At 44.0% G+C, this 21,234-nt stretch overlaps 2 protein-coding genes across 3 annotated transcripts in view; one reads left to right on the top strand and one right to left on the bottom strand.

Annotated features, from left to right (window-relative positions):
• The first annotated feature begins 1,786 nt into the window (after positions 1–1,786).
• Positions 1,787–4,245, top strand: LOC139387430 (Krueppel-like factor 2). Its single transcript, XM_071133586.1, has 3 exons — positions 1,787–2,107; positions 2,232–3,225; positions 3,394–4,245. Exons 1-3 carry the CDS (start codon positions 2,039–2,041, stop codon positions 3,567–3,569), a joined length of 1,239 nt encoding a protein of 412 aa, XP_070989687.1. The 5' UTR covers positions 1,787–2,038; the 3' UTR covers positions 3,570–4,245.
• Positions 4,246–5,553: 1,308 nt separating this feature from the next.
• Positions 5,554–21,234, bottom strand: part of LOC139387007 (epidermal growth factor receptor substrate 15-like 1) — a 66,184-nt gene continuing 50,503 nt past the window's right edge. For both annotated transcript variants that reach the window (XM_071132950.1, XM_071132951.1), the window contains exon 22: positions 5,554–7,983. In XM_071132950.1, the coding sequence (XP_070989051.1) occupies positions 7,973–7,983 (11 nt within the window). In that variant the 3' untranslated portion in view covers positions 5,554–7,972. The remainder of the gene's footprint in view (positions 7,984–21,234) is intronic.

Genomic DNA, 21,234 nt, shown 5'->3' with positions numbered 1-21,234 from the left:
AGGATAAGGTAGGGAAAGGTAGGGTAGGGTAGGGTAAGGTGGGGTAGGGTAAGTAGGGTTGGGTAGGGAAAGGTAGGGTAGGGTAGGGAAATGTAGGGTAGGGAAAGGTAGGGTAGGGTAAAGTAGGGTTGGGTAGGATAAGGTAGGGAAAGGTAGGGTAGGGTAGGGGACAGTAGGATAAGGTAGGGAAATGTAGGGTAGGGAAAGGTAGGGTAGAGTAAAGTAGGGTTGGGTAGGGTAGGGTAAAGTAGGATAAGGTAGGGAAATGTAGGGTAGGGAAAGGTAGGGTAGGGTAAAGTAGGGTTGGGTAGGGTAGGGTAAAGTAGGATAAGGTAGGGAAAGGTTGGGTAGGGTAGGGGACAGTAGGGTAAGGTAGGGTAAGGTAGGGTAGGGTAAGGTAGGGTAAGGTAGGGTAGGGTAATGTAGGGTGGGGTAGGGTAAGGTAGGGAAAGGTAGGGTAGGGTAGGGAAAGTAGGGTATGGTAGGGTAAGGTAGGGTAGGGTAGAGTAGGGTAAGGTAGGGTAGGTAGGGTAAGGTAGGGCAAGGTAGGGTAAGGTAGGGTAGGCTAAAGTAGGGTAAGGTAGGGTAGGGTAGGGTATGGTAAAGTAGGGTAAGGTAGGGAAAGGTAGGGTAGGGTAGGGTAAAGTAGGGTAAGGTAGGGTAGGGTAAAGTAGTATAGGGTAGGGAAACGTAGGGTAGGGTAGGGTAAAGTAGGGTGAGGTAGGGTAGGGTAGGGTAGGGTAAGGTAGGGTAGGGTAGGGTAAAGTAGGGTAGGGTAGGGTAGGCTAAGGCAAGCGTCATCAACCCCATCAACATTCTGACCACTGATTCAAACCGCTGTTTATTTCAACCTGAATAGGATCGCTCATAGGGGAGATCATGTTAACATCACGTGTCTAAAAGCAGTTCAAATCTGTGAAAACAACTGTGAAAACATCTGTGAAAACATCTGTGAAAACATCTGTGAAAACAACTGTTAAAACACCTGCGAAAACAACTGTGAAAACATCTGTGAAAACAACTGTGAAAACATCTGTGAAAACAACTGTGAAAACAACTGTGAAAACTTCTGTGAAAAACATCTGTGAAAACATCTGTGAAAACATCTGTGAAAACAACTGTGAAAACACCTGCGAAAACAACTGTGAAAACATCTGTGAAAACAACTGTGAAAACATCTGTGAAAACAACTGTGAAAACAACTGTGAAAACTTCTGTGAAAAACATCTGTGAAAACAGTTTCCAAGCGCCTGATATAGTTACATTTAGACATGCATGCTGAGAGGGGACATTAGTCTTCTAGAGGGTTAAACAGGTTTAAATTAAATTAGCTCACATTGACTGAGCATAGGCCTACAATAAATAAATAATGTAAACATTTTTAACATGTAATAAGATATCTAATTTAGCATCGTTACATACATGTTCTGAATGTTTTTCTCTAGGCTATCCCAAACCCTATTTTACATATTTGTTTAATGGTAATTCAAGGTTCAGTGTAAATTGTGAGTTGAATTTAGATTTAAATTACTGACAAAGTACAACTAAACTGTAAGAAATTAAATGGGCAAAGTCAATGAAACATGTGTCCTGTTTTATCTTTCTCAGATGTAACTTCATTCCTTTGGCCACATTATGTATGTGTAATGATGAGATATTTGTATGTTTTTGACAAGTACGTGCCACGCTTGCACTCCCTCCGCCTCCAGATGGGTTGGTCTATGAATCGCCCGCGTGGAGGGAGGTTCCCCAATGCTTTATAGGCTCGGCTGAACGACAGAGTGGAGAGAGACAGAGAGAGACAGAGCGGAGCTCATCGGCTTTATATAACGGAGCTAAATTTACCATCATCCTGAACGTATTTCCTCGCTGGCGCACAATTGGTCCAGCTACTCGGCTACCATATTTATAAGCTTGGACGACCCACTGCTTGGTGTCTTTCAAGCGCAACTTTCTGGTGGAAAGTGAGCTGAGAAAGGCACTCACTCACTGAATCAACTTTGACAAGAAACAAATAAGCATTTATTGTATCTTTTAAATGGCTTTATCCGGTGTGATTTTGCCACCCATCTCGACATTCGCAAACCAAACCAAAAGTTTAGAAAATGTAAGTACAAACCTCAAACTTGTATGATCATGTGTGTGTTTCGGTGTCGCCTTCTGCTTGGAGATTCACCTCTGTGTGTATTGTGTCCTATATCTAATGTATTTTTTCCTATTGGTTGTTGCAGAGGTGGAAAAGCGACATGGACAAACCGATGTCTTCCAACTGCTCCATGCTTGATATGGTACAGAACATGGACTGTCGGAGCATCGAAAGGAAAGACGACGAAGATCTGAGTAGCTACTTAGATTTGGATTTCATTCTGGCAAACACCACTGGATCAGACAGCATGCCTACCGCTGCGCTGGGAGCAGGTGTAGCGTTGTATAACATGCCCTCAGTGGATTATCCAGGCAACCTGTTCACCACCGGGAGCCCTATGCCATCCTACCCGTCCAGCGAGCATAGCTCCCCGCCTCCCCCCTACAGCACCAGCCTGATGGCGGAGCTTCTCAGGTCCGAGGGAGAGAACGACTACGGAGTCGATATTACGCGTAATACCTATAGCGTCCAAGGACGGTTTTATGTCAACTCTGCACTTTTTCCCATTAGACAGGACATTATTGATAACATCAAAGTGGAGCCGTCCATGGACGGTTATGGACCCGTTATGAGCATGGGCCCCCAGAGTTGTCCAAAAATCAAGCAAGAGGGAAACGTGTCGTGTATGATGTCCTTTGAGCAGCCGAGAGTAGCCGTCTCTCCGCGGGCAGCCAGCAACATGACGCCACCGCTCAGCCCCAACGACCAGGGGAGCTCCGAGTGCCGCCAGCAGGTACCGATGGGCCACTCTATGAGCTTCCCACAGAACTACCACTCCTCGGGGACGTACACACACCAACGCCCCGGAGCGCCTCCAGCAGCACAGATGCAGCTTGGAACATACCAAGGCGCTCACCAGTTCGGCATGTACGAGAAGGGACTGAGCATGCATCCGAACACACAGAGGGTACTGCTGACGCCCCCGTCCTCTCCGCTGGAACTACTGGAGACCAAGCCCAAGAGAGGTCGCCGCACCTGGCCGCGGAAGCGCACGGCTACGCACACCTGCACATTCGCTGGGTGCGGAAAGACTTACACCAAGAGTTCACATCTGAAGGCACATCACAGAACGCACACTGGTAAGAAATATATATCGTATTGTTTTTTTTGACGAATTACGCAACATTACGTCTAACATAAGGCATATATGCTATTACACAGCCGTATTCTTGGTGAAGTTGCTTGACTGTTGACGTTATTTCCAACGGAAGCTTATGCTGACGTTTCTCTCTTCTTTCTCTCTGCAGGTGAAAAGCCATACCATTGCAGTTGGGACGGTTGCGGCTGGAAATTCGCTCGCTCCGACGAACTGACACGGCATTTCCGCAAACACACCGGTCACAGGCCTTTCCAGTGCCACCTGTGCGAGCGCGCATTCTCCCGGTCCGACCACCTTGCGCTTCACATGAAGCGACACATGTGAATGTGACGTACAGGACTTGGACTGATGGTGGGTTATTATTAAGGGGTGACCTTCAGGCCTATTTGGTTTATCTGTCTTTTTCTATATTTAAGATGTTAAACATGCCAATGTTTTTTAGTTCTTGTTTAAAAAAATATATGTATATTGATAAATGTTTAGTGTGATTATTTTCTAGTAATGTAGCTGGTACTACCTTGGTTATTGTTATTGTAAAGCTTTAGAAACGCTTGGTAGGGTGTTTGGTTGTACGTGAGGCTGGCCCTGTGCTTCTCCTTCTCTTTCCTTGGAAAAAACTGGAGTGCTGTGTTCAACACAAAAGTGCCTTTCAATTATTCTACCTGTAAAAGTGTCCACTGCAGAACTAGAAGGGCACCAAAATAAGACACGTTTACATAGTCTGCTATTAGTGAAATATGTTTTGTTATTGAAAACTGCCTCAATGATTTGAATGGCCCAAATACTGTAGCTTACCTTACCCTCAACTGTTTTCTGTTTTCATGGAAATCTTTTGGATGAAATTGTGTGGTATGGTTTGGGTGCAAAAATATGGGTCCAGACTCATTGTACACTACCAGGGCTAGATGTCTTGTGTATCCTTATTTTTGACTGAAGTCTGTATTCATTTTATACTGTAAATGGTGTATTTATTGTAAATATTAAAATACATTGAAATATATTATTGATTTGTATTTCATTCTTGATTGATATCACGATGTGTGCAATGATGCAATTAAGTCCGATAGTCAACAGACATTTTCCTTGTTTTGAGAAAGTTGTTCAGACATTGTACTAGTTTAGTAAAACCACATCCAGCCCTGAATACAGGCGTTATATTTACACTGTAGATGGATGTAGTAGGACAGACCTAAGATCACACATACAATCTATCACACAGTTCATTAGACTATAAGCGGATGCACACTGCTACTCTACACCTCTTCTCAACCTCAAAGACTTTGTTAAATTGAAACAATGTTTTCCAGCTGTTACTCTGACAAGGCCAGTATTTTTTGTGTGGGTTCAGCCTATAAATACAAACATATGTCCATAATTAGAGGCTGACTGGGCTGGGGAGATGTCTTTTATTTAGTGGACTACTTTTTGTTATTTTATGGAATAGGGTGCCCTTTGGAACACACATATCCAATGGCTAAATTACACATGGACGTCAGAGGTCCTTACATTCACCCGAAATGATACACACTCCTTCAAAAACATATTACCTGAGCTGCTAACTGGTCACGCTTCCCATTAGAAGTGACACTACTCTGTCGCTGAAGGAGACTGGCAGGAGCAGGCAGCTGCACTTGGTACCTCTCACTCAATACCTGCATTTAGCCACATTGCATTGACTATTGGTCCATTTGAGAGGATTTGACCATTTGCAGAGGAACAAGGTTCATCACAGATTTCAGTTCAATCTGCCAACAAGTAGAAGCCTGCCAAAAAATAACTAATTTAGTAGTGAAACGCAAATCTAACATTCTCCTTTCACTTTTCTGTTCTTGTGAAAGTAATTTGTATTACAGAGTGGGGAGAGGGGAAAGAGAGTGAGAAAGAGGAGAGGGCAAGAGGGGAGAAGAGAGAGGGAAAGAAAGGAGGGAGAGAGAAAGAAAGAGAAAGAAAGGAGGGAGAGAGAGAAAGAAAGAGAGAAAGAAAGGAGAGGGAAATAAAGGAGGGAGAGAAAGACAGGGAAAGAGGAGAGAGGGAAAGAGGAGAAAAGAGGAGAGGGAGAGGAGAAAAGAGGAGAGGGAGAGAGGAGGAAAGAGGGAGAAAGGAGAGAGGGAAAGAAAGGAGAAAGAGGAGAGGGAGAGGAGAAAAGAGGAGAGGGAGAGAGGAGGAAAGAGGGAGAAAGGAGAGAGTGAGAGAGAGGAGAAAGAGGAGAGGGAGAGGAGAAAAGAGATAGGAGAGAGGAGAAAGAAGAAAGAGGAAAAAAGGAGGTAGAGAGAGTGTTTCTCTTTTAAACAAGACACCAACCACTTCCTGGAATGTTACATGAGGTTTTATTTATATTCAAAGGTATACACAGGATTTCAATTATTTCAACCTTGATGGAATATTTATAGTCATATATACTGTTCCACATGAAATGAGCCATTGTGGTTGTGGATAAGTAAGACAGACATCATTGTGGACATGACTTATTAATGCATCCCAGTGTGACCAATAAAATACTCCTTCAGGTCAACACTGGAGAATGAGCTGCAGCACAGAGTTCCCAGAATATACACACACACACACACACTGTGTCTGTAGCCCAAATGCCACCCTATTCCCTATATAATGCACTACTTTTAACCAGGGGCCCCCTATAGGGAATAGGGGTGCAATTTGAGACAACCATAGGAGGTCATAAACACACATTGTATGTGCCAAACAACCCCGATCATCAGTGAATTACAAGGCATTAGGATAGCACATCCTTACGCCAGGTAGTGGCCAGGATCAAACTGAGTGATTATTGAGTGTGGTGCTTGAGAGTGAAATAATATATTTTCTCCTGAAAATGAATGAAATATAAAAAGAAACGTAGTAATTCTAATGCCCTAGTTGAATAAATCAATAACAGATGAAACACGTCAAAATAAACACACTGAATGCATTATAGAGTTTAGCATTAAGAGATTACAACAAAAATACAATCTAAATGTTGACAGTGAGAGGTGAAAGGTCAACAGCCCCCCATATCCTTTAAGGCAGGAGAGTTTTTGAATTTGTCATTCTTCTGTTGGGGTGGAAGGCAATAAAAGTACAGAACCCCCGAGACAAGTAACAAAGAATATCCGTATTTCCATAATCTAAACATTTCCTTACGAAAAAGGAGATTTTCAACAAGAAATCATGAACACAAGCACACTTACTGACAGAAAAACAGTACGCTATAACAGACTTTTAGCATGAATGTTTTTAAGGGTATATTAAACAGTTATAATAGTACATATACAGATACTTCATAAACCACAAGTGCATGATTTTTCCCCTATATAAATAATAAAAAATTAAATAAAAAATGTTAAAATCTTGGCTATTTCCTCACAACAAATGATGAAGCAAAAACAAAGTCAAGCACCCAGAGTCTCCCCATAGAAGAACTACGGGGTCTACTAGAGTCAGAACGACCCCTGACCTTAGCCAAGTCAGAGTTAAGTCACTCTTGATTTAGGCTGTCAGTCAGTCAAGTCGGACTAAAATCGAGGCTTAAAAAAAGAAAAAGGAGCTGAGCTGATTTTAGTTGTGATGCAGCTAACTGGAATTAACCACTGAGGCTGACGATGACAAAGAGGTTAAAAGAGAGGCTTTGGTAGGTTAGTGTTGATAGAGTCTGGCTTCAGCGGAGCTGGATCGGTAGAGGGGCTGCCATCCCATCCTCAAGTCCTAGGCCCAATCCAAAAATGGACCCCTAAACCCTACACCATATGCACTTGTAGAGATCGGAGAGGATTTGATCGGTATAAGCAATATAGTGAAACTTCCACCTAGCCTATCAGAGAGCACGCTGGAGCTATTGCCAGATTACTTACACCTGTCAAATCCTCTCAGATTAGCATAGGGCGTAGGGTTTAGGGGCCGATTTGGGCGCAGGGTTTAGGGGCAAATTTGGGCACAGGGGTTAGGGGATGATTGGGCCACAGTCTAGAGGGGCTGTTGTCAGAACGTCACGGAGCTGCAGCGGGAGGCTGTTGTCAGGGTGAAGTTGTAGTTGTTGTCTGGGTGAAGTTGTAGTTGTTGTCAGGGTGAAGTTGTTGTAGTTGTTGTCAGGGTGAAGTTGTAGTTGTTGTCAGGGTGAAGTTGTAGTTGTTGTCAGGGTGAAGTTGTAGTTGTTGTCAGGGTGAAGTTGTAGTTGCTGTCAGGGTGAAGTTGTAGTTGTTGTCAGGGTGAAGTTGTAGTTGTTGTCAGGGTGAAGTTGTAGTTGTTGTCAGGGTGAAGTTGTAGTTGTTGTCAGGGTGAAGTTGTAGTTGTTGTCAGGGTGTACTCTGGTTTATATTGGGGGTGTACAAGCGTTGTAGTCTAGTCCGAAGACACACTGTCCTCAGGCTCTAGTCAGACGGTAGTATTTGGGCTGTTGAGGAACTGTTGCTCGTGGTGAAGCTGTTTGTTGTGCTGTACTGCATGATATCAGTCAGTTGCATTGTTTTATTCAGCTTGTATCAGGACTGTGGTCAGGAGGTGTGTGTCGTTGTGTCCAACAGGACTGTGGTCAGGAGGTGTGTGTCGTTGTGACTGTCTAACAGGACTGTGGTCAGGAGGTGTGTGTCGTTGTGAGTGTCTAACGGGACTGTGGTTATTGTCATGAGTCTAATAGGGTTTTTAGTTTTTATCCTTGCTGAGGGCGATGGACAGGTCCGGGTCCTTCTGTTCCTGTGGGCGGAGTCTCCCTCTTCGCCCACGCCAGCTGCTCTGACTCACTTCCTGACTACAGGAAGGTAGGGGGACAAGTTACACACTGGATACAAGGGGAGAGATACCCACAAGACACCTGAAGCCCGCGTGTCAAAAGATCTCATACTCAACTTTTACATTTGGAGACAATAGTGAGCGATAAAAAACATGTGAGATCAAATGATGGTTTTTGAACTGAGAAGTTGAATTTGATTAAATATGAAAACTGTGAGTTCCAACTGTGGTAAAACCAGCTCATGGTGATTTATTTAATTAATGCTGATCGATTAAATATTGAATTCTTCAAATCAGAGAGGAAAAAATGATACATTTAGAGGATTTCTGGTGCTACCAAATGTAACGTATCTCCATTTTCTATTCCGTGTGTAAAGCCACCTTTATTGAAGATGTCAATAGTGACCACCAATCAGAGTGCTCATCCATTCAGGATGTCAATAGTGATCACCAATCAGAGTGCTCATCCATGTAGAGAGTGGAATTTAGAAAGGTTCTTTGTATGCAAAATATTCCATTTGGTCATCACACCCTTCTCTTAGTAACCTTACCTTGACACTTTCCAGTCCTGGGAGAAAAACACATTACAATACAATACTAAACATACAAATTATTTTAAAAAAATAACAGGCACCTACACAAATAATGCAGGGCAGATCACTCACACACACACACACACACACACACACACACACCAGGACCTAGGTAAACAATATCAACAAGAAAAGGCAGTAGAATACAACAAGAAGAAACGCAAAAGAAAATGCAAGGCATCTGCTGTACCAGCCGGCGTGGAGACTAAAGACAGAGACTCTGACACGTACTGTACATCTTCTAAAACGACAGAGAGTCACGCGGTACGACGTACGAGCAGAACACCGACTGAGGGAGCGGAAGCCACCGCAGAACTATTACAGTATAGATGATTGTTCATTGTTCAACGCAACACAAATGAACAATCAACCGTGTTAAAGACACGTTTTTTATTTATTTTATTTTTTAAGTTTGATTAGCCAGATGTCAGAGACGTCGCAGGAACAGCTATCAACCAGCCTCCTATTGCGCGACGACGCAATAGGGGAGAGACTAGCAGGGGTTGGGGGTCAATTCCAATTCCATTCCGGTCGATTCAGAAAGTAAAACAACTTCCAAATCCTAAACTTTCCGTATTGAAAAGTATTGAAGAGAATTGGAATTTCAAGTGTCCTTGAGTGAATTATCTGGAATTTGATCCTAACCCTGGAGACTGGCGACTAGAGGAGAAACAGGAACTGGTCATTCAAACAAGATGAAGGATGGTAATCTGATGTCTGCTGAGGTTTGTTCGTCAACACCAGGGTACAGGTGATCCCATTGTTACATTCATATCATCTATTGAATGGTGAAAGGTTGCAAAGCAACAGCTACTGCAGCTCGAGGTGTTGAATGATTAGCAGAAAACAAAAAACAACAACTTATATTCTGCTCTAGATGTTCTGAGATGACCACTACAAACAGGAAGCAGAAAGTAGCAGCGGCAGAGACTGGACAATAGGAAGAACCATTGAGCTCAAACTTACAGAACAAACCCCTCTAGAAGAGACTCTTTGCCGGCGAGGAAGGAAGAGTAAAACGATCTTTTCTGCTGCCAAGTGAATCTCCAAAGGTGTTTTGAATTTGTAAAGGGTCCCTTGGTTTTACCAAAACAGTAGCACCGTCACCACCCAACCCAAGTCATGTGAGAGAACTCTTGATAGGTTTGGAGAAGGCAAAGCAATACAGGAATGTTGCTGTACAGAGTACAGATCCTACATACAGGAATGTTGTTGTACAGAGTACAGATCCTACATACAGGAATGTTGTTGTACAGATCCTACATACAGGAATGTTGTTGTACAGATCCTACATACAGGAATGTTGTTGTACAGATCCTACATACAGGAATGTTGTTGTACAGATCTTACATACAGGAATGTTGTTGTACAGATCCTACATACAGGAATGTTGTTGTACAGATCCTACATACAGGAATGTTGTTGTACAGAGTACAGATCCTACATACAGGAATGTTGTTGTACAGAGTACAGATCCTACATACAGGAATGTTGTTGTACAGAGTACAGATCCTACATACAGGAATGTTGTTGTACAGATCCTACATACAGGAATGTTGTTGTACAGATCCTACATACAGGAATGTTGTTGTACAGAGTACAGATCCTACATACAGGAATGTTGTTGTACAGAGTACAGATCCTACATACAGGAATGTTGCTGTACAGAGTACAGATCCTACATACAGGAATGTTGTTGTACAGATCCTACATACAGGAATGTTGTTGTACAGATCCTACATACAGGAATGTTGTTGTACAGATCCTACATACAGGAATGTTGTTGTACAGATCCTACATACAGGAATGTTGTTGTACAGATCCTACATACAGGAATGTTGTTGTACAGATCCTACATACAGGAATGTTGTTGTACAGAGTACAGATCCTACATACAGGAATGTTGTTGTACAGAGTACAGATCCTACATACAGGAATGTTGTTGTACAGAGTACAGATCCTACATACAGGAATGTTGTTGTACAGATCCTACATACAGGAATGTTGTTGTACAGATCCTACATACAGGAATGTTGTTGTACAGATCCTACATACAGGAATGTTGTTGTACAGATCCTACATACAGGAATGTTGTTGTACAGATCCTACATACAGGAATGTTGTTGTACAGATCCTACATACAGGAATGTTGCTGTACAGAGTACAGATCCTACATACAGGAATGTTGCTGTACAGAGTACAGATCCTACATACAGGAATGTTGCTGTACGGAGTACAGATCCTACATACAGGAATGTTGCTGTACAGAGTACAGATCCTACATACAGGAATGTTGTTGTACAGAGTACAGATCCTACATACAGGAATGTTGTTGTACAGAGTACAGATCCTACATACAGGAACGTTGTTGTACAGATCTTACATACAGAAATGTTGTTGTACAGAGTACAGATCCTACATACAGGAATGTTGTTGTACAGATCCTACATACAGGAATGTTGTTGTACAGATCCTACATACAGGAATGTTGTTGTACAGAGTACAGATCCTACATACAGGAATGTTGTTGTACAGAGTACAGATCCTACATACAGGAATGTTGTTGTACAGAGTACAGATCCTACATACAGGAATGTTGTTGTACAGAGTACAGATCCTACATACAGGAATGTTGTTGTACAGATCTTACATACAGGAATGTTGCTGTACAGAGTACAGATCCTACATACAGGAATGTTGTTGTACAGATCCTACATACAGGAATGTTGTTGTACAGAGTTTTGATAATGTTAACAGACCTTCAAGTAAAAACCTAATATTAGATAAAGGGAATTTGAGTTTACAAATACAAAAAAAAAAAAAAAACTGATAATTATTTTATTTATTTAAATTAACAAAACTTATACAACACCCAGTTCTGCATTGAAGAATTGGCCAAAATTGGTGAGGGACTGATCAACAGGAAGCGTTTGGTTTGAATCGTTGCAGCTGAAGGTGGCACAACCAGTTACTGAGTATAAGGGGACAATTACTTTTTCACACAGGGGCACTGGGTGTTGCATAACTTTGTTTAGGAAATAAGTGTGTAATTGTTGTGTTATTTGTTCACTCAGGTTCCCCTTTATCTAATATTAGGTTCTGCTTGAAGATCTGATTAACATTCAGTATCAATCAAAACAAAACAAAACTCACAGCACTTGTGCTTCTAGAATATGTTTAAAGAGTACAGTATTTGAATGACATAACATTCTCACATTAGTTTCAGGCTACCGTTAAACTTTTTGTGCCAATAATGTATTCGTTACAAGCACTACACAAATAATATTTGGTGGAACTTAAACTGATTGATGATTGACTGACATAACAAGATGAAATGGTGTCTCGTTATATACAGAAACCCTGGGATCAAAACGTGGGTCGATTAAAATGTCACAACTACATTGAGACACATTAGGAGAAGTATGTGTTGCAGTGTGTTATGAAAGTAGTAGAAGGAAGCTGCCTGACTGAGAGCCTGGCGCTGAGACACTGGTTGTGTGAGTGACTGAGACACTGGTTGTGTGAGTGACTGAGACACTGGTTCTGTGAGTGACAGACACTGGTTCTGTGAGTGACAGACACTGGTTCTGTGAGTGAATTAGACACTGGTTCTGTGAGTGACTGAGACACTGGTTCTGTGAGTGACTGAGACACTGGTTCTGTGAGTGACTGAGACACTGGTTCTGTGAGTGACTGAGACACTGGTTCTGTGAGTGACAGAGACACTGGTTCTGTGAGTGACAGACACTGGTTCTGTGAGTGACAGACACTGGTTGTGCGAGTGACTGAGACACTGGTTCTGTGAGTGACTGAGACACTGGTTCTGTGAGTGACTGAGACACTGGTTCTGTGAGTGACTGAGACACTGGTTCTGTGAGTGACTGAGACACTGGTTCTGTGAGTGACTGAGACACTGGTTGTGTGTGTGTGTGTGTGTGTGTGTGTGTGTGTGTGTGTGTGTGTGTGTGTGTGACTGAGACACTGGTTGTGTGTGTGTGACTGAGACACTGGTTGTGTGTGTGTGTGTGTGTGTGTGTGTGTGACTGAGACACTGGTTGTGTGTGTGTGTGTGTGTGTGTGTGTGTGTGTGTGTGTGTGTGTGTGTGTGTGTGTGTGTGAGACTGAGACACTGGTTGTGTGTGTGTGTGTGGTGTGTGTGACTAAGACACTGGTTGTGTGTGTGTGTGACTGAGACACTGGTACTATGTGTGTGACTGAGACACTGGTACTATGTGTGTGTGACTGAGACACTGGTACTATGTGTGTGTGATACTGGTACTATGAGTGTGATACTGGTACTGGTACTATGTGTGTGATACTGGTACTATGTGTGTGACTGAGACACTGGTACTATGTGTGTGTGCGACTGAGACACTGGTACTATGTGTGTGTGACTGAGACACTGGTACTATGTGTGTGTGACTGAGACACTGGTACTAGGGGCAGAGGCATTGTGGGAGGAGTACTGGTTCCATAAGGTGCTAACCACGAGGAAACTGAGGATCTGCCTCCAGTATGTCTCAAATAGCACCCTATTCCCTACGTAGGGAATAGAGTGGTGCCATTTTGGACACCGACTGACTCCAAAAAAGCTGTAGAGAAAACACCATCACTTTCTCTGTGCCTTGTATCAGCAGGGCTGTAGAGAAAACACCATCACTTTCTCTGTGCCTTGTATCAGCAGGGCTGTAGAGAAAACACCATCACTTTCTCTGTGCCTTGTATCAGCAGGGCTGTAGAGAAAACACCATCACTTTCTCTCAGTACTGACAGTAGCAGCAATACACCCTATAGTTGTCTACAGTTGAATTACTATACACATCTAACACAACGACAGAGAGATCATCCATCCACTGTTTTCTCTCATTTAAAATGACCTTTAAAATGTACAAAATAACGTATGTCTGGAAAACGGAGGGAAATGTCCATTAATTGTCCATTAATTGTCCATTAATTGTCCATTAATTGTCCATTAATTGCGCAAATAAAAAGAGAGTCATTGCCCAACCTAGTATGTGTGTGTTTTGTATTGTTGTAATGATCAGACTGTGTCTCTCTATTCCCTCAGTCCTGACATACAACACTTAACACATCAACAGATGGAGCCTTGACCGACCTTCAGATAAATACTGAAACTGAACACTGGCTGTCCGTCAAAATTGTGGCCTTAGAAAGAAACCTAGAAAACCATCAGACTACCATCATGCTAGCTACTGTGTTAAACAACCACACTGTTGTAGTGGGCTTTTGTGGTCAACTTTTCTATGCATCAAGCCCTATAAAGTGTCTTGATACCTATGTGAAGTGCATGGATACAATTTTAGATTGATAGAAATCAATTTGGAAACACACTGAACAGCTGAAGGAGCAGCTGGGTGACCGAAGGAGCTGCTGGGTGACCGAAGGAGCAGCTGGATGACCGAAGGAGCAGCTGGGTGACCGAAGGAGCAGCTGGGTGACTGAAGGAGCAGCTGTGTGACCGAAGGAGCAGATGTGTGACCGAAGGAGCAGCTGTGTGACCGAAGGAGCAGCTGGGTGACCGAAGGAGCAGCTGGGTGACCGAAGGAGCAGCTGGGTGATCGAAGGACTAGCTGGGTGATCGAAGGACCAGCTGGGTGACCGAAGGAGCAGCAGTAAAGACTAGCTATAGTCCACCCCCCTCCTCTCAGAGATAAGAGGCTGAATAGTTGACTCACAACCACCGGTCTGTGGCCACCGTTGTTCCTGTACCCAAGACAAGCTAAGGTAACTGAACTGTCTATCTGCCCAGTAGCACACGAATACTCACTTCTGTCATCATCAAGTGCTTTGAAAGGCTCGTCAAGGACGACATCAGCTCCACCGTACCCGACACCCTAGACCCACAGCAATACCGCCCTAAAAGATCCACGGGCGATGCAATCCATAACTCCATAGTGCACTCCAAGCTCGTCACTAAGCTCAGGGTTCTGGTTCTGAACTCCTCTCTGTGCAACAGGGTCATGGACTTCCTGACAGGCCGACCCCAAGCAGTGAAGGTAGGCAACACCTCCGCCACGCTGATCCTCAACACTGGGGCCCCACAGGGGTGCGTGCTCAGCCCCCTCCTGTACTTCCTGTTCACCCATGACGGCGTGGTCACGCATGACTCCAACTCAATCATCAAGTTTGGAGACGATACAACAGCAGTAGGACTGATTACCAACAATGACGAGACGCCCTACAGGGAGGAGGGGAGGGTCCTGGTGGAGTGTTGCCAGGAAAATAACCTCTCCCTCCACATCAACATTAAGGAACTGATCGTGGAATTCAGGAGACAGAAGAGGGGGCACAACCCCATCCACATCGAAGGGGCACCAGTGGATAGGGTCAAAAGCTTCAAGTTCCTCGTCGTACACATAACTGAGGACCTGACATTAAACAGCGCCTCAGAAATTTGGCCCCTAAGACTTCTACAGATGCACCACCGAGAGCATTCTGCCGGGTATGCATCACCGCCTGGTACGCCAACTGCACTGCCCTCAACCACAAGGCACACCAGAGGCTGATGCGGTCAGACCAACACATCATCAGGGGCACGCTGCCTGCCCTCCAGGACATTTACAGCACTCTGTGTCAAAGGAAGGCCAAGAAGATCATTAAGGACCTCAGTCACCCGAGACAAGGAGTGTTTACTCGGCTACTTAATCGGTGTTATTTGGGGTTTTAATTGGATTCTCTGTACTTTTTTAAACATTTTAATTATTTGTGTACTTGTTTGACATTTTACTGAGAGAGGCGAGAGAGACGAGAGAGAGAGGGAGAGGCAAGAGAGACAGAGAGCAGCGAGAGAGATAGAGCGAGAGCGAGAGAGACAGAGAGAGGCGAGAGAGACGAGAGAGAGGGAGAGGCAAGAGAGACAGAGAGCAGCGAGAGAGACAGAGCGAGAGGTGAGGCGAGAGAGAGGCGAAAGAGAGAGAGGTGAGAGCGAGGTGAGACGAGAAGTGAGAGAGAGATAATGTAGCGAGGGTGAATAGTTGACACCACCACCACATCTGAACTGTGGCTGCTGCTATGAGAGTCACACAGGAAGAGAAACACAGGGCACACACACCGTGGGAGATGTGGGCAGAACACACACACACACACACACACACACACACACACACACACACACACACACACACACACACACACACACACACACACACACACACACACACACACACAGATGTGGGCAGTAGAGGTTAACACGGGTCTTGCAGGAATCTGGCAGAAATGGGAGTCAAGTTCTAGAGTCAAGTTATGGACAGGATCAACAGTCTACAGTACTGGATCATCAGTCTACAGGAACTGGCAGTACAGGCCAGGATCAATAGTCTACAGGATGGGCAGTACAGGCCAGGATCAACAGTCTACAGGAACTGGCAGTACAGGCCAGGATCAACAGTCTACAGGATGGGCAGTACAGGCCAGGATCAACAGTCTACAGGAACGGGCAGTACAGGCCAGGATCAACAGTCTACAGGAACGGGCAGTACAGGCCAGGATCAACAGTCTACAGGAACGGGCAGTACAGGCCAACAGTCTACAGGAACGGGCAGTACAGGCCAACAGTCTACAGGAACGGGCAGTACAGGCCAACAGTCTACAGGAACGGGCAGTACAGGCCAGGATCAACAGTCTACAGGAACGGGCAGTACAGGATCAACAGTCTACAGGACAGGATCAATAATCTACAGGACAGGATCAACAGTCTACAGGACAGGATCAACAGTCTACAGGAACGGGCAGTACAGGCCAACAGTCTACAGGAACGGGCAGTACAGGCCAGGATCAACAGTCTACAGGAACGGGCAGTACAGGATCAACAGTCTACAGGACAGGATCAATAGTCTACAGGACAGGACCAACAGTCTACAGGAACGGACAGTACAGGATCAACAGTCTACAGGAACGGATCAACAGTCTACAGGAACGGGCAGTACAGGACAGGATCAACAGTCTACAGGACAGGATCAACAGTCTACAGGACATGATCAACAGTCTACAGGAACGGGCAGTACAGGACAGGATCAACAGTCTACAGGAACAGGCAGTACAGGACAGGATCAACAGTCTACAGGAACAGGCAGTACAGGACAGGATTAACAGTCTACAGGACAGGATCAACAGTCTACAGGAACAGGCAGTACAGGACAGGATCAACAGTCTACAGGAATAGTTGTAAAGTGATTTTTTGGGGGCGGAAATGGAGCATTTCATAAAAACAACTGTGGCCTAATACAGTTGAAATAAATAAGTAATAAATGATGACTTCCCCCTCCCTCTTCCGTCAGCTCACCCACCCGCACCTCGCTCCAGTTGTTGCCAGTCATTAGGCTACCTCAGAGTCAGATGCCAACCTACGTCAGTGTACAAGGAAGGAACCGAGTACACAGCCTGTAAAGAAACATAATAGTCGACCAATCAGAGAGCGGGACAAGTGGCCTGAAGCGGCACAGCTCCTCCACTCCTAGCAATCTTACCGCACAATTGTTTGTTTATTTAACTAAACCTGTGCTAACTTTTTTCCTTTCATCTTTATTTAACCAGGTAGGCCGGTTGAGAACAAATTCTCATTTACAACTGTGACCTGGCCAAGATAAAGCAAAGCAGTGCGACAATGAGGTAGGTAGATTGGATGGGCTATTTACAGATGGACTGTGTACAGCTGCAGCAATCGGTAAGCTGCTCTGACAGCTGACGTTTAAAGTTAGCGAGGGAGATATAAGTCTCCAACTTCAGCAATTTTTGCAATTCGTTCCAGTCATTAGCAGCAGAGAACTGGAAGGAAAGGCGGCCAAATTAGGTGTTGTCTTTGGGGATGACCTTGTGAGATATACCTGCTGGAGCGCGTGCTACGGGTGGGTGTTGCTATGGTGACCAGTGAGCTGAGATAAGGCGGAGCTTTACCTATCAAAGACTTATAGATGACCTGGAAGGTGAAATTTAAAAAAGGTTGACAGACAATGCAGTAGTGCCGCTCAGTGTTTTTTAAATACGTTGTAAATGTTTCTAAGTGCTCAGCTGTAGACTACAGTTTAATGTGCTCAGCTGTAGACTACAGTTTAATGTGCTCAGTGCTCAGCTGTAGACTACAGTTTAATGTGCTCAGTGTTCAGCTGTAGACTACAGTTTAATGTGCTCAGCTGTAGACTACAGTTTAATGTGCTCAGCTGTAGACTACAGTTTAATGTGTTCAGCTGTAGACTACAGTTTAATGTGCTCAGTGCTCAGCTGTAGACTACAGTTTAATGTGATCAGTGTTCAGCTGTAGACTACAGTTTAATGTGCTCAGTGCTCAGCTGTAGACTACAGTTTAATGTGCTCAGCTGTAGACTACAGTTTAATGCCAGTGCTGTGCTGAGCAGACCATCCTGCCGTGGTCTCTGTCCTCATCCTTAATGATCTACATCCAGGTTATTTAGAATACACTCTCATCCAGAGATACACGGCCCACATTCAGTACATTTGAACTAAAATAGGTAAGACAACCACATACCACAGTCGTATATTGCATTACTGAAATTATTTTAAATACGTCCAAAACAAAGACAATAGCCTACATATTTGTGTGTGAAAAAATGAGGACGGGATGAGAGTGATTTTTCTCAGGAAGGGACAGGAAAGTTCCCGGGGTTATAGAAAGGACTGAATTTTCACTCCCGTGTCAACCTCTAGTGGGCAGACCACACACTGAGGTAGATGTGGGCAGACCACACACTGAGGTAGATGTGGGCAGACCACACACTGAGGTAAATGTGGGCAGACCACACACTGACGTAGACCTGGGCAGACCACACACTGACGTAGATCTGGGCAGACCACACACTGACGTAGACCTGGGCAGACCACACACTGAGGTAGAGGTGGGCAGACCACACACTGAGGTAGAGGTGGGCAGACCACACACTGACGTAGACCTGGGCAGACCACACACTGAGGTAGACCTGGGAAGACCACTGAGGTAGATCTGGGCAGACTACACACTGAGGTAGATCTGGGCAGACCACACACTGAGGTAGATCTGGGCAGACCACACACTGAGGTAGATGTGGGCAGACCACACACTGAGGTAGAGGTGGGCAGACCACACAGAGGTAGAGGTGGGCAGACCACACACTGAGGTAGAGGTGGGCAGACCACACACTGACGTAGACCTGGGCAGACCACACACTGAGGTAGACATGGGCAGACCACACACTGAGGTAGACGTGGGCAGACCACACACTGAAGTAGACGTGGGCAGACCACACACTGAGGTAGAGGTGGGCAGACCACACACTGAAGTAGACGTGGGCAGACCACACACTGAGGTAGAGGTGGGCAGACCACACACTGAAGTAGACGTGGGCAGACCACACACTGAGGTAGACGTGGGCAGACCACACACACTGAGGTAGATGTGGGCAGACCACACACACTGAGGTAGATCTGGGCAGACCACACACCTTCAGATTTTTCAACTTGCTGTTGACCTGCTGGCAGCCTAACTTGGACCTGCTGGTTATTTCCTATCTTAATCTGGACACTGGGTTTGGATGGTAAACTATACAATCAGTATCAGTAATCAGTCAGTGCTCAAGCCAAAACAGACCTTATCTGTTCCAACAGCTTTCCTGTTTACCAGCTCCTTCGAAAGGAGAAGAAACTGAGGGCTCCGCACCCTCACAAGACGACCACAATGAGCAGGAGAGAAAAAGGGAAGTACTAACATGACACACACACACGCTCACACACACACACGTTTAATAAGACAGTGTTAGCGAACAAATGAGTCGTTCTGAAAAAATTGATGCTACAAACTATTACTTACCCTCAATCTTTAACGTTTGAGTTGGATCAACTACTCTTATTTGACATTCCATGGCATTCCACTGCCCTCATGTTTTTTTAAACCTGAATGTGGGCCAATGCTGCTTGATGATACCTGTGCTTTTTTATTTATATCTGTAATATTTTGATTGGTAAACCTTCTAACTAACTCCTCCTAACTAACTACTCCTACTAACTAACCAACTCCTCCTAACTAACTCCTCCTAACTAACTAACTAACTAACTCCTCCTAACTAACTAACTAACTCCTCCTAACTAACTAACTCCTCCTAACTAACTAACTCCTCCTAACTAACTAACTAACTCCTCCTCACTAACTCCTCCTACTAACTCCTCCTCCTTCTAAACTAACTCCTAATTAACTAACTAATTAACTCCTAACTAACTCCCCCTCCTAACTAACTCCCCCTCCTTCTAACTCCCCCTCCTAACTAACTCCCCCTCCTAACTAATTCCTCCTCCGTCTAACTAACTAACTCCTCCTCCTAACTAACTAACTCCTCCTCCTTACTAACTAACTCATCTAACTAACTCATCCTAACAAACTCATCCTAACAAACTCATCCTAACTAACTCATCCTAACTAACTAATTAACCAATCCTAACTAACTAACTCCTCCTAACTAACTAACTAATTCCTCCTTCTAACTAACTCCTCCTAACTAACTCCTCCGTCTAACTAACTCCTCCTCCGTCTAACTAACTCCTCCTCCGTCTAACTAACTCCTCCTCCGTCTAACTAACTCCTCCTCCGTCTAACTAACTCCTCCTCCGTCTAACTAACTCCTCCTCCGTCTAACTAATTCCTCCTCCGTCTAACTAATTCCTCCTCAGTCTAACTAACTCCTACTCCTTCTAACTAACTAACTAACTCTTCCTCCTAACTAACTCCTCCTCCTTACTAACTAACTCAACAAACTAATCCTAACAAACTCATCCTAACAAACTCACCCTAACAAACAAATTAACTCATCCTAACTAACTCCTAACTAACTAACTCCTCCTAACTAACTAACTAACTCATCCTAACTAACTAACTAACTCCTCCTAATTAACTAACTAACTGCTAACTAACTCCTCCTAACTAACTAACTAACTCCTCCTAACTAACTAACTCCTCCTAACTAACTAACTCCTCCTAACTAACTAACTAACTCCTCCCAACTAACTAACTAACTACTAATTAACTAACTAACTACTAACTAACTCATAACTAACTAACTCATAACTAACTAACTAACTCATAACTAACTAACTCCTAACTAACTAACTAACTCCTAACTAACTAACTAACTAACTCATCCTAACTAACTCCTCCTAACTAACTAACTCCTCCTAACTAACTAACTAACTCCTCCTAACTAACTAACTAACTAACTCCTCCTAACTAACTAACTAACTCCTCCTAACTAACTAACTAACTCCTCCTAACTAACTAACTAACTCCTAACTAACTAACTCCTAACTAACTAACTCCTAACTAACTAACTCCCAACTAACTAACTCCCAACTAACTCCCCCTAACTCCTCCTAACTAACTAACTCATAACTAACTAACTCATAACTAACTAACTAACTCATAACTAACTAACTCCTAACTAACTAACTAACTTCTAACAAACTAACTAACTTCTAACAAACTAACTAACTAACTTCTAACAAACTAACTAACTCCTCCTAACTAACTAACTCCCAACTAACTAACTCCCAACTAACTCCCCCTAACTCCTCCTAACTAACTAACTCATAACTAACTAACTCATAACTAACTAACTAACTCATAACTAACTAACTCCTAACTAACTAACTAACTTCTAACAAACTAACTAACTTCTAACAAA

Source organism: Oncorhynchus clarkii, chromosome 28 (genome assembly GCF_045791955.1).
Source record: "Oncorhynchus clarkii lewisi isolate Uvic-CL-2024 chromosome 28, UVic_Ocla_1.0, whole genome shotgun sequence".
Taxonomy (NCBI): domain Eukaryota; kingdom Metazoa; phylum Chordata; class Actinopteri; order Salmoniformes; family Salmonidae; genus Oncorhynchus; species Oncorhynchus clarkii.
Note: the sequence above shows the minus strand (reverse complement) of the source record. Positions and strands in the feature narration are given on the sequence as shown.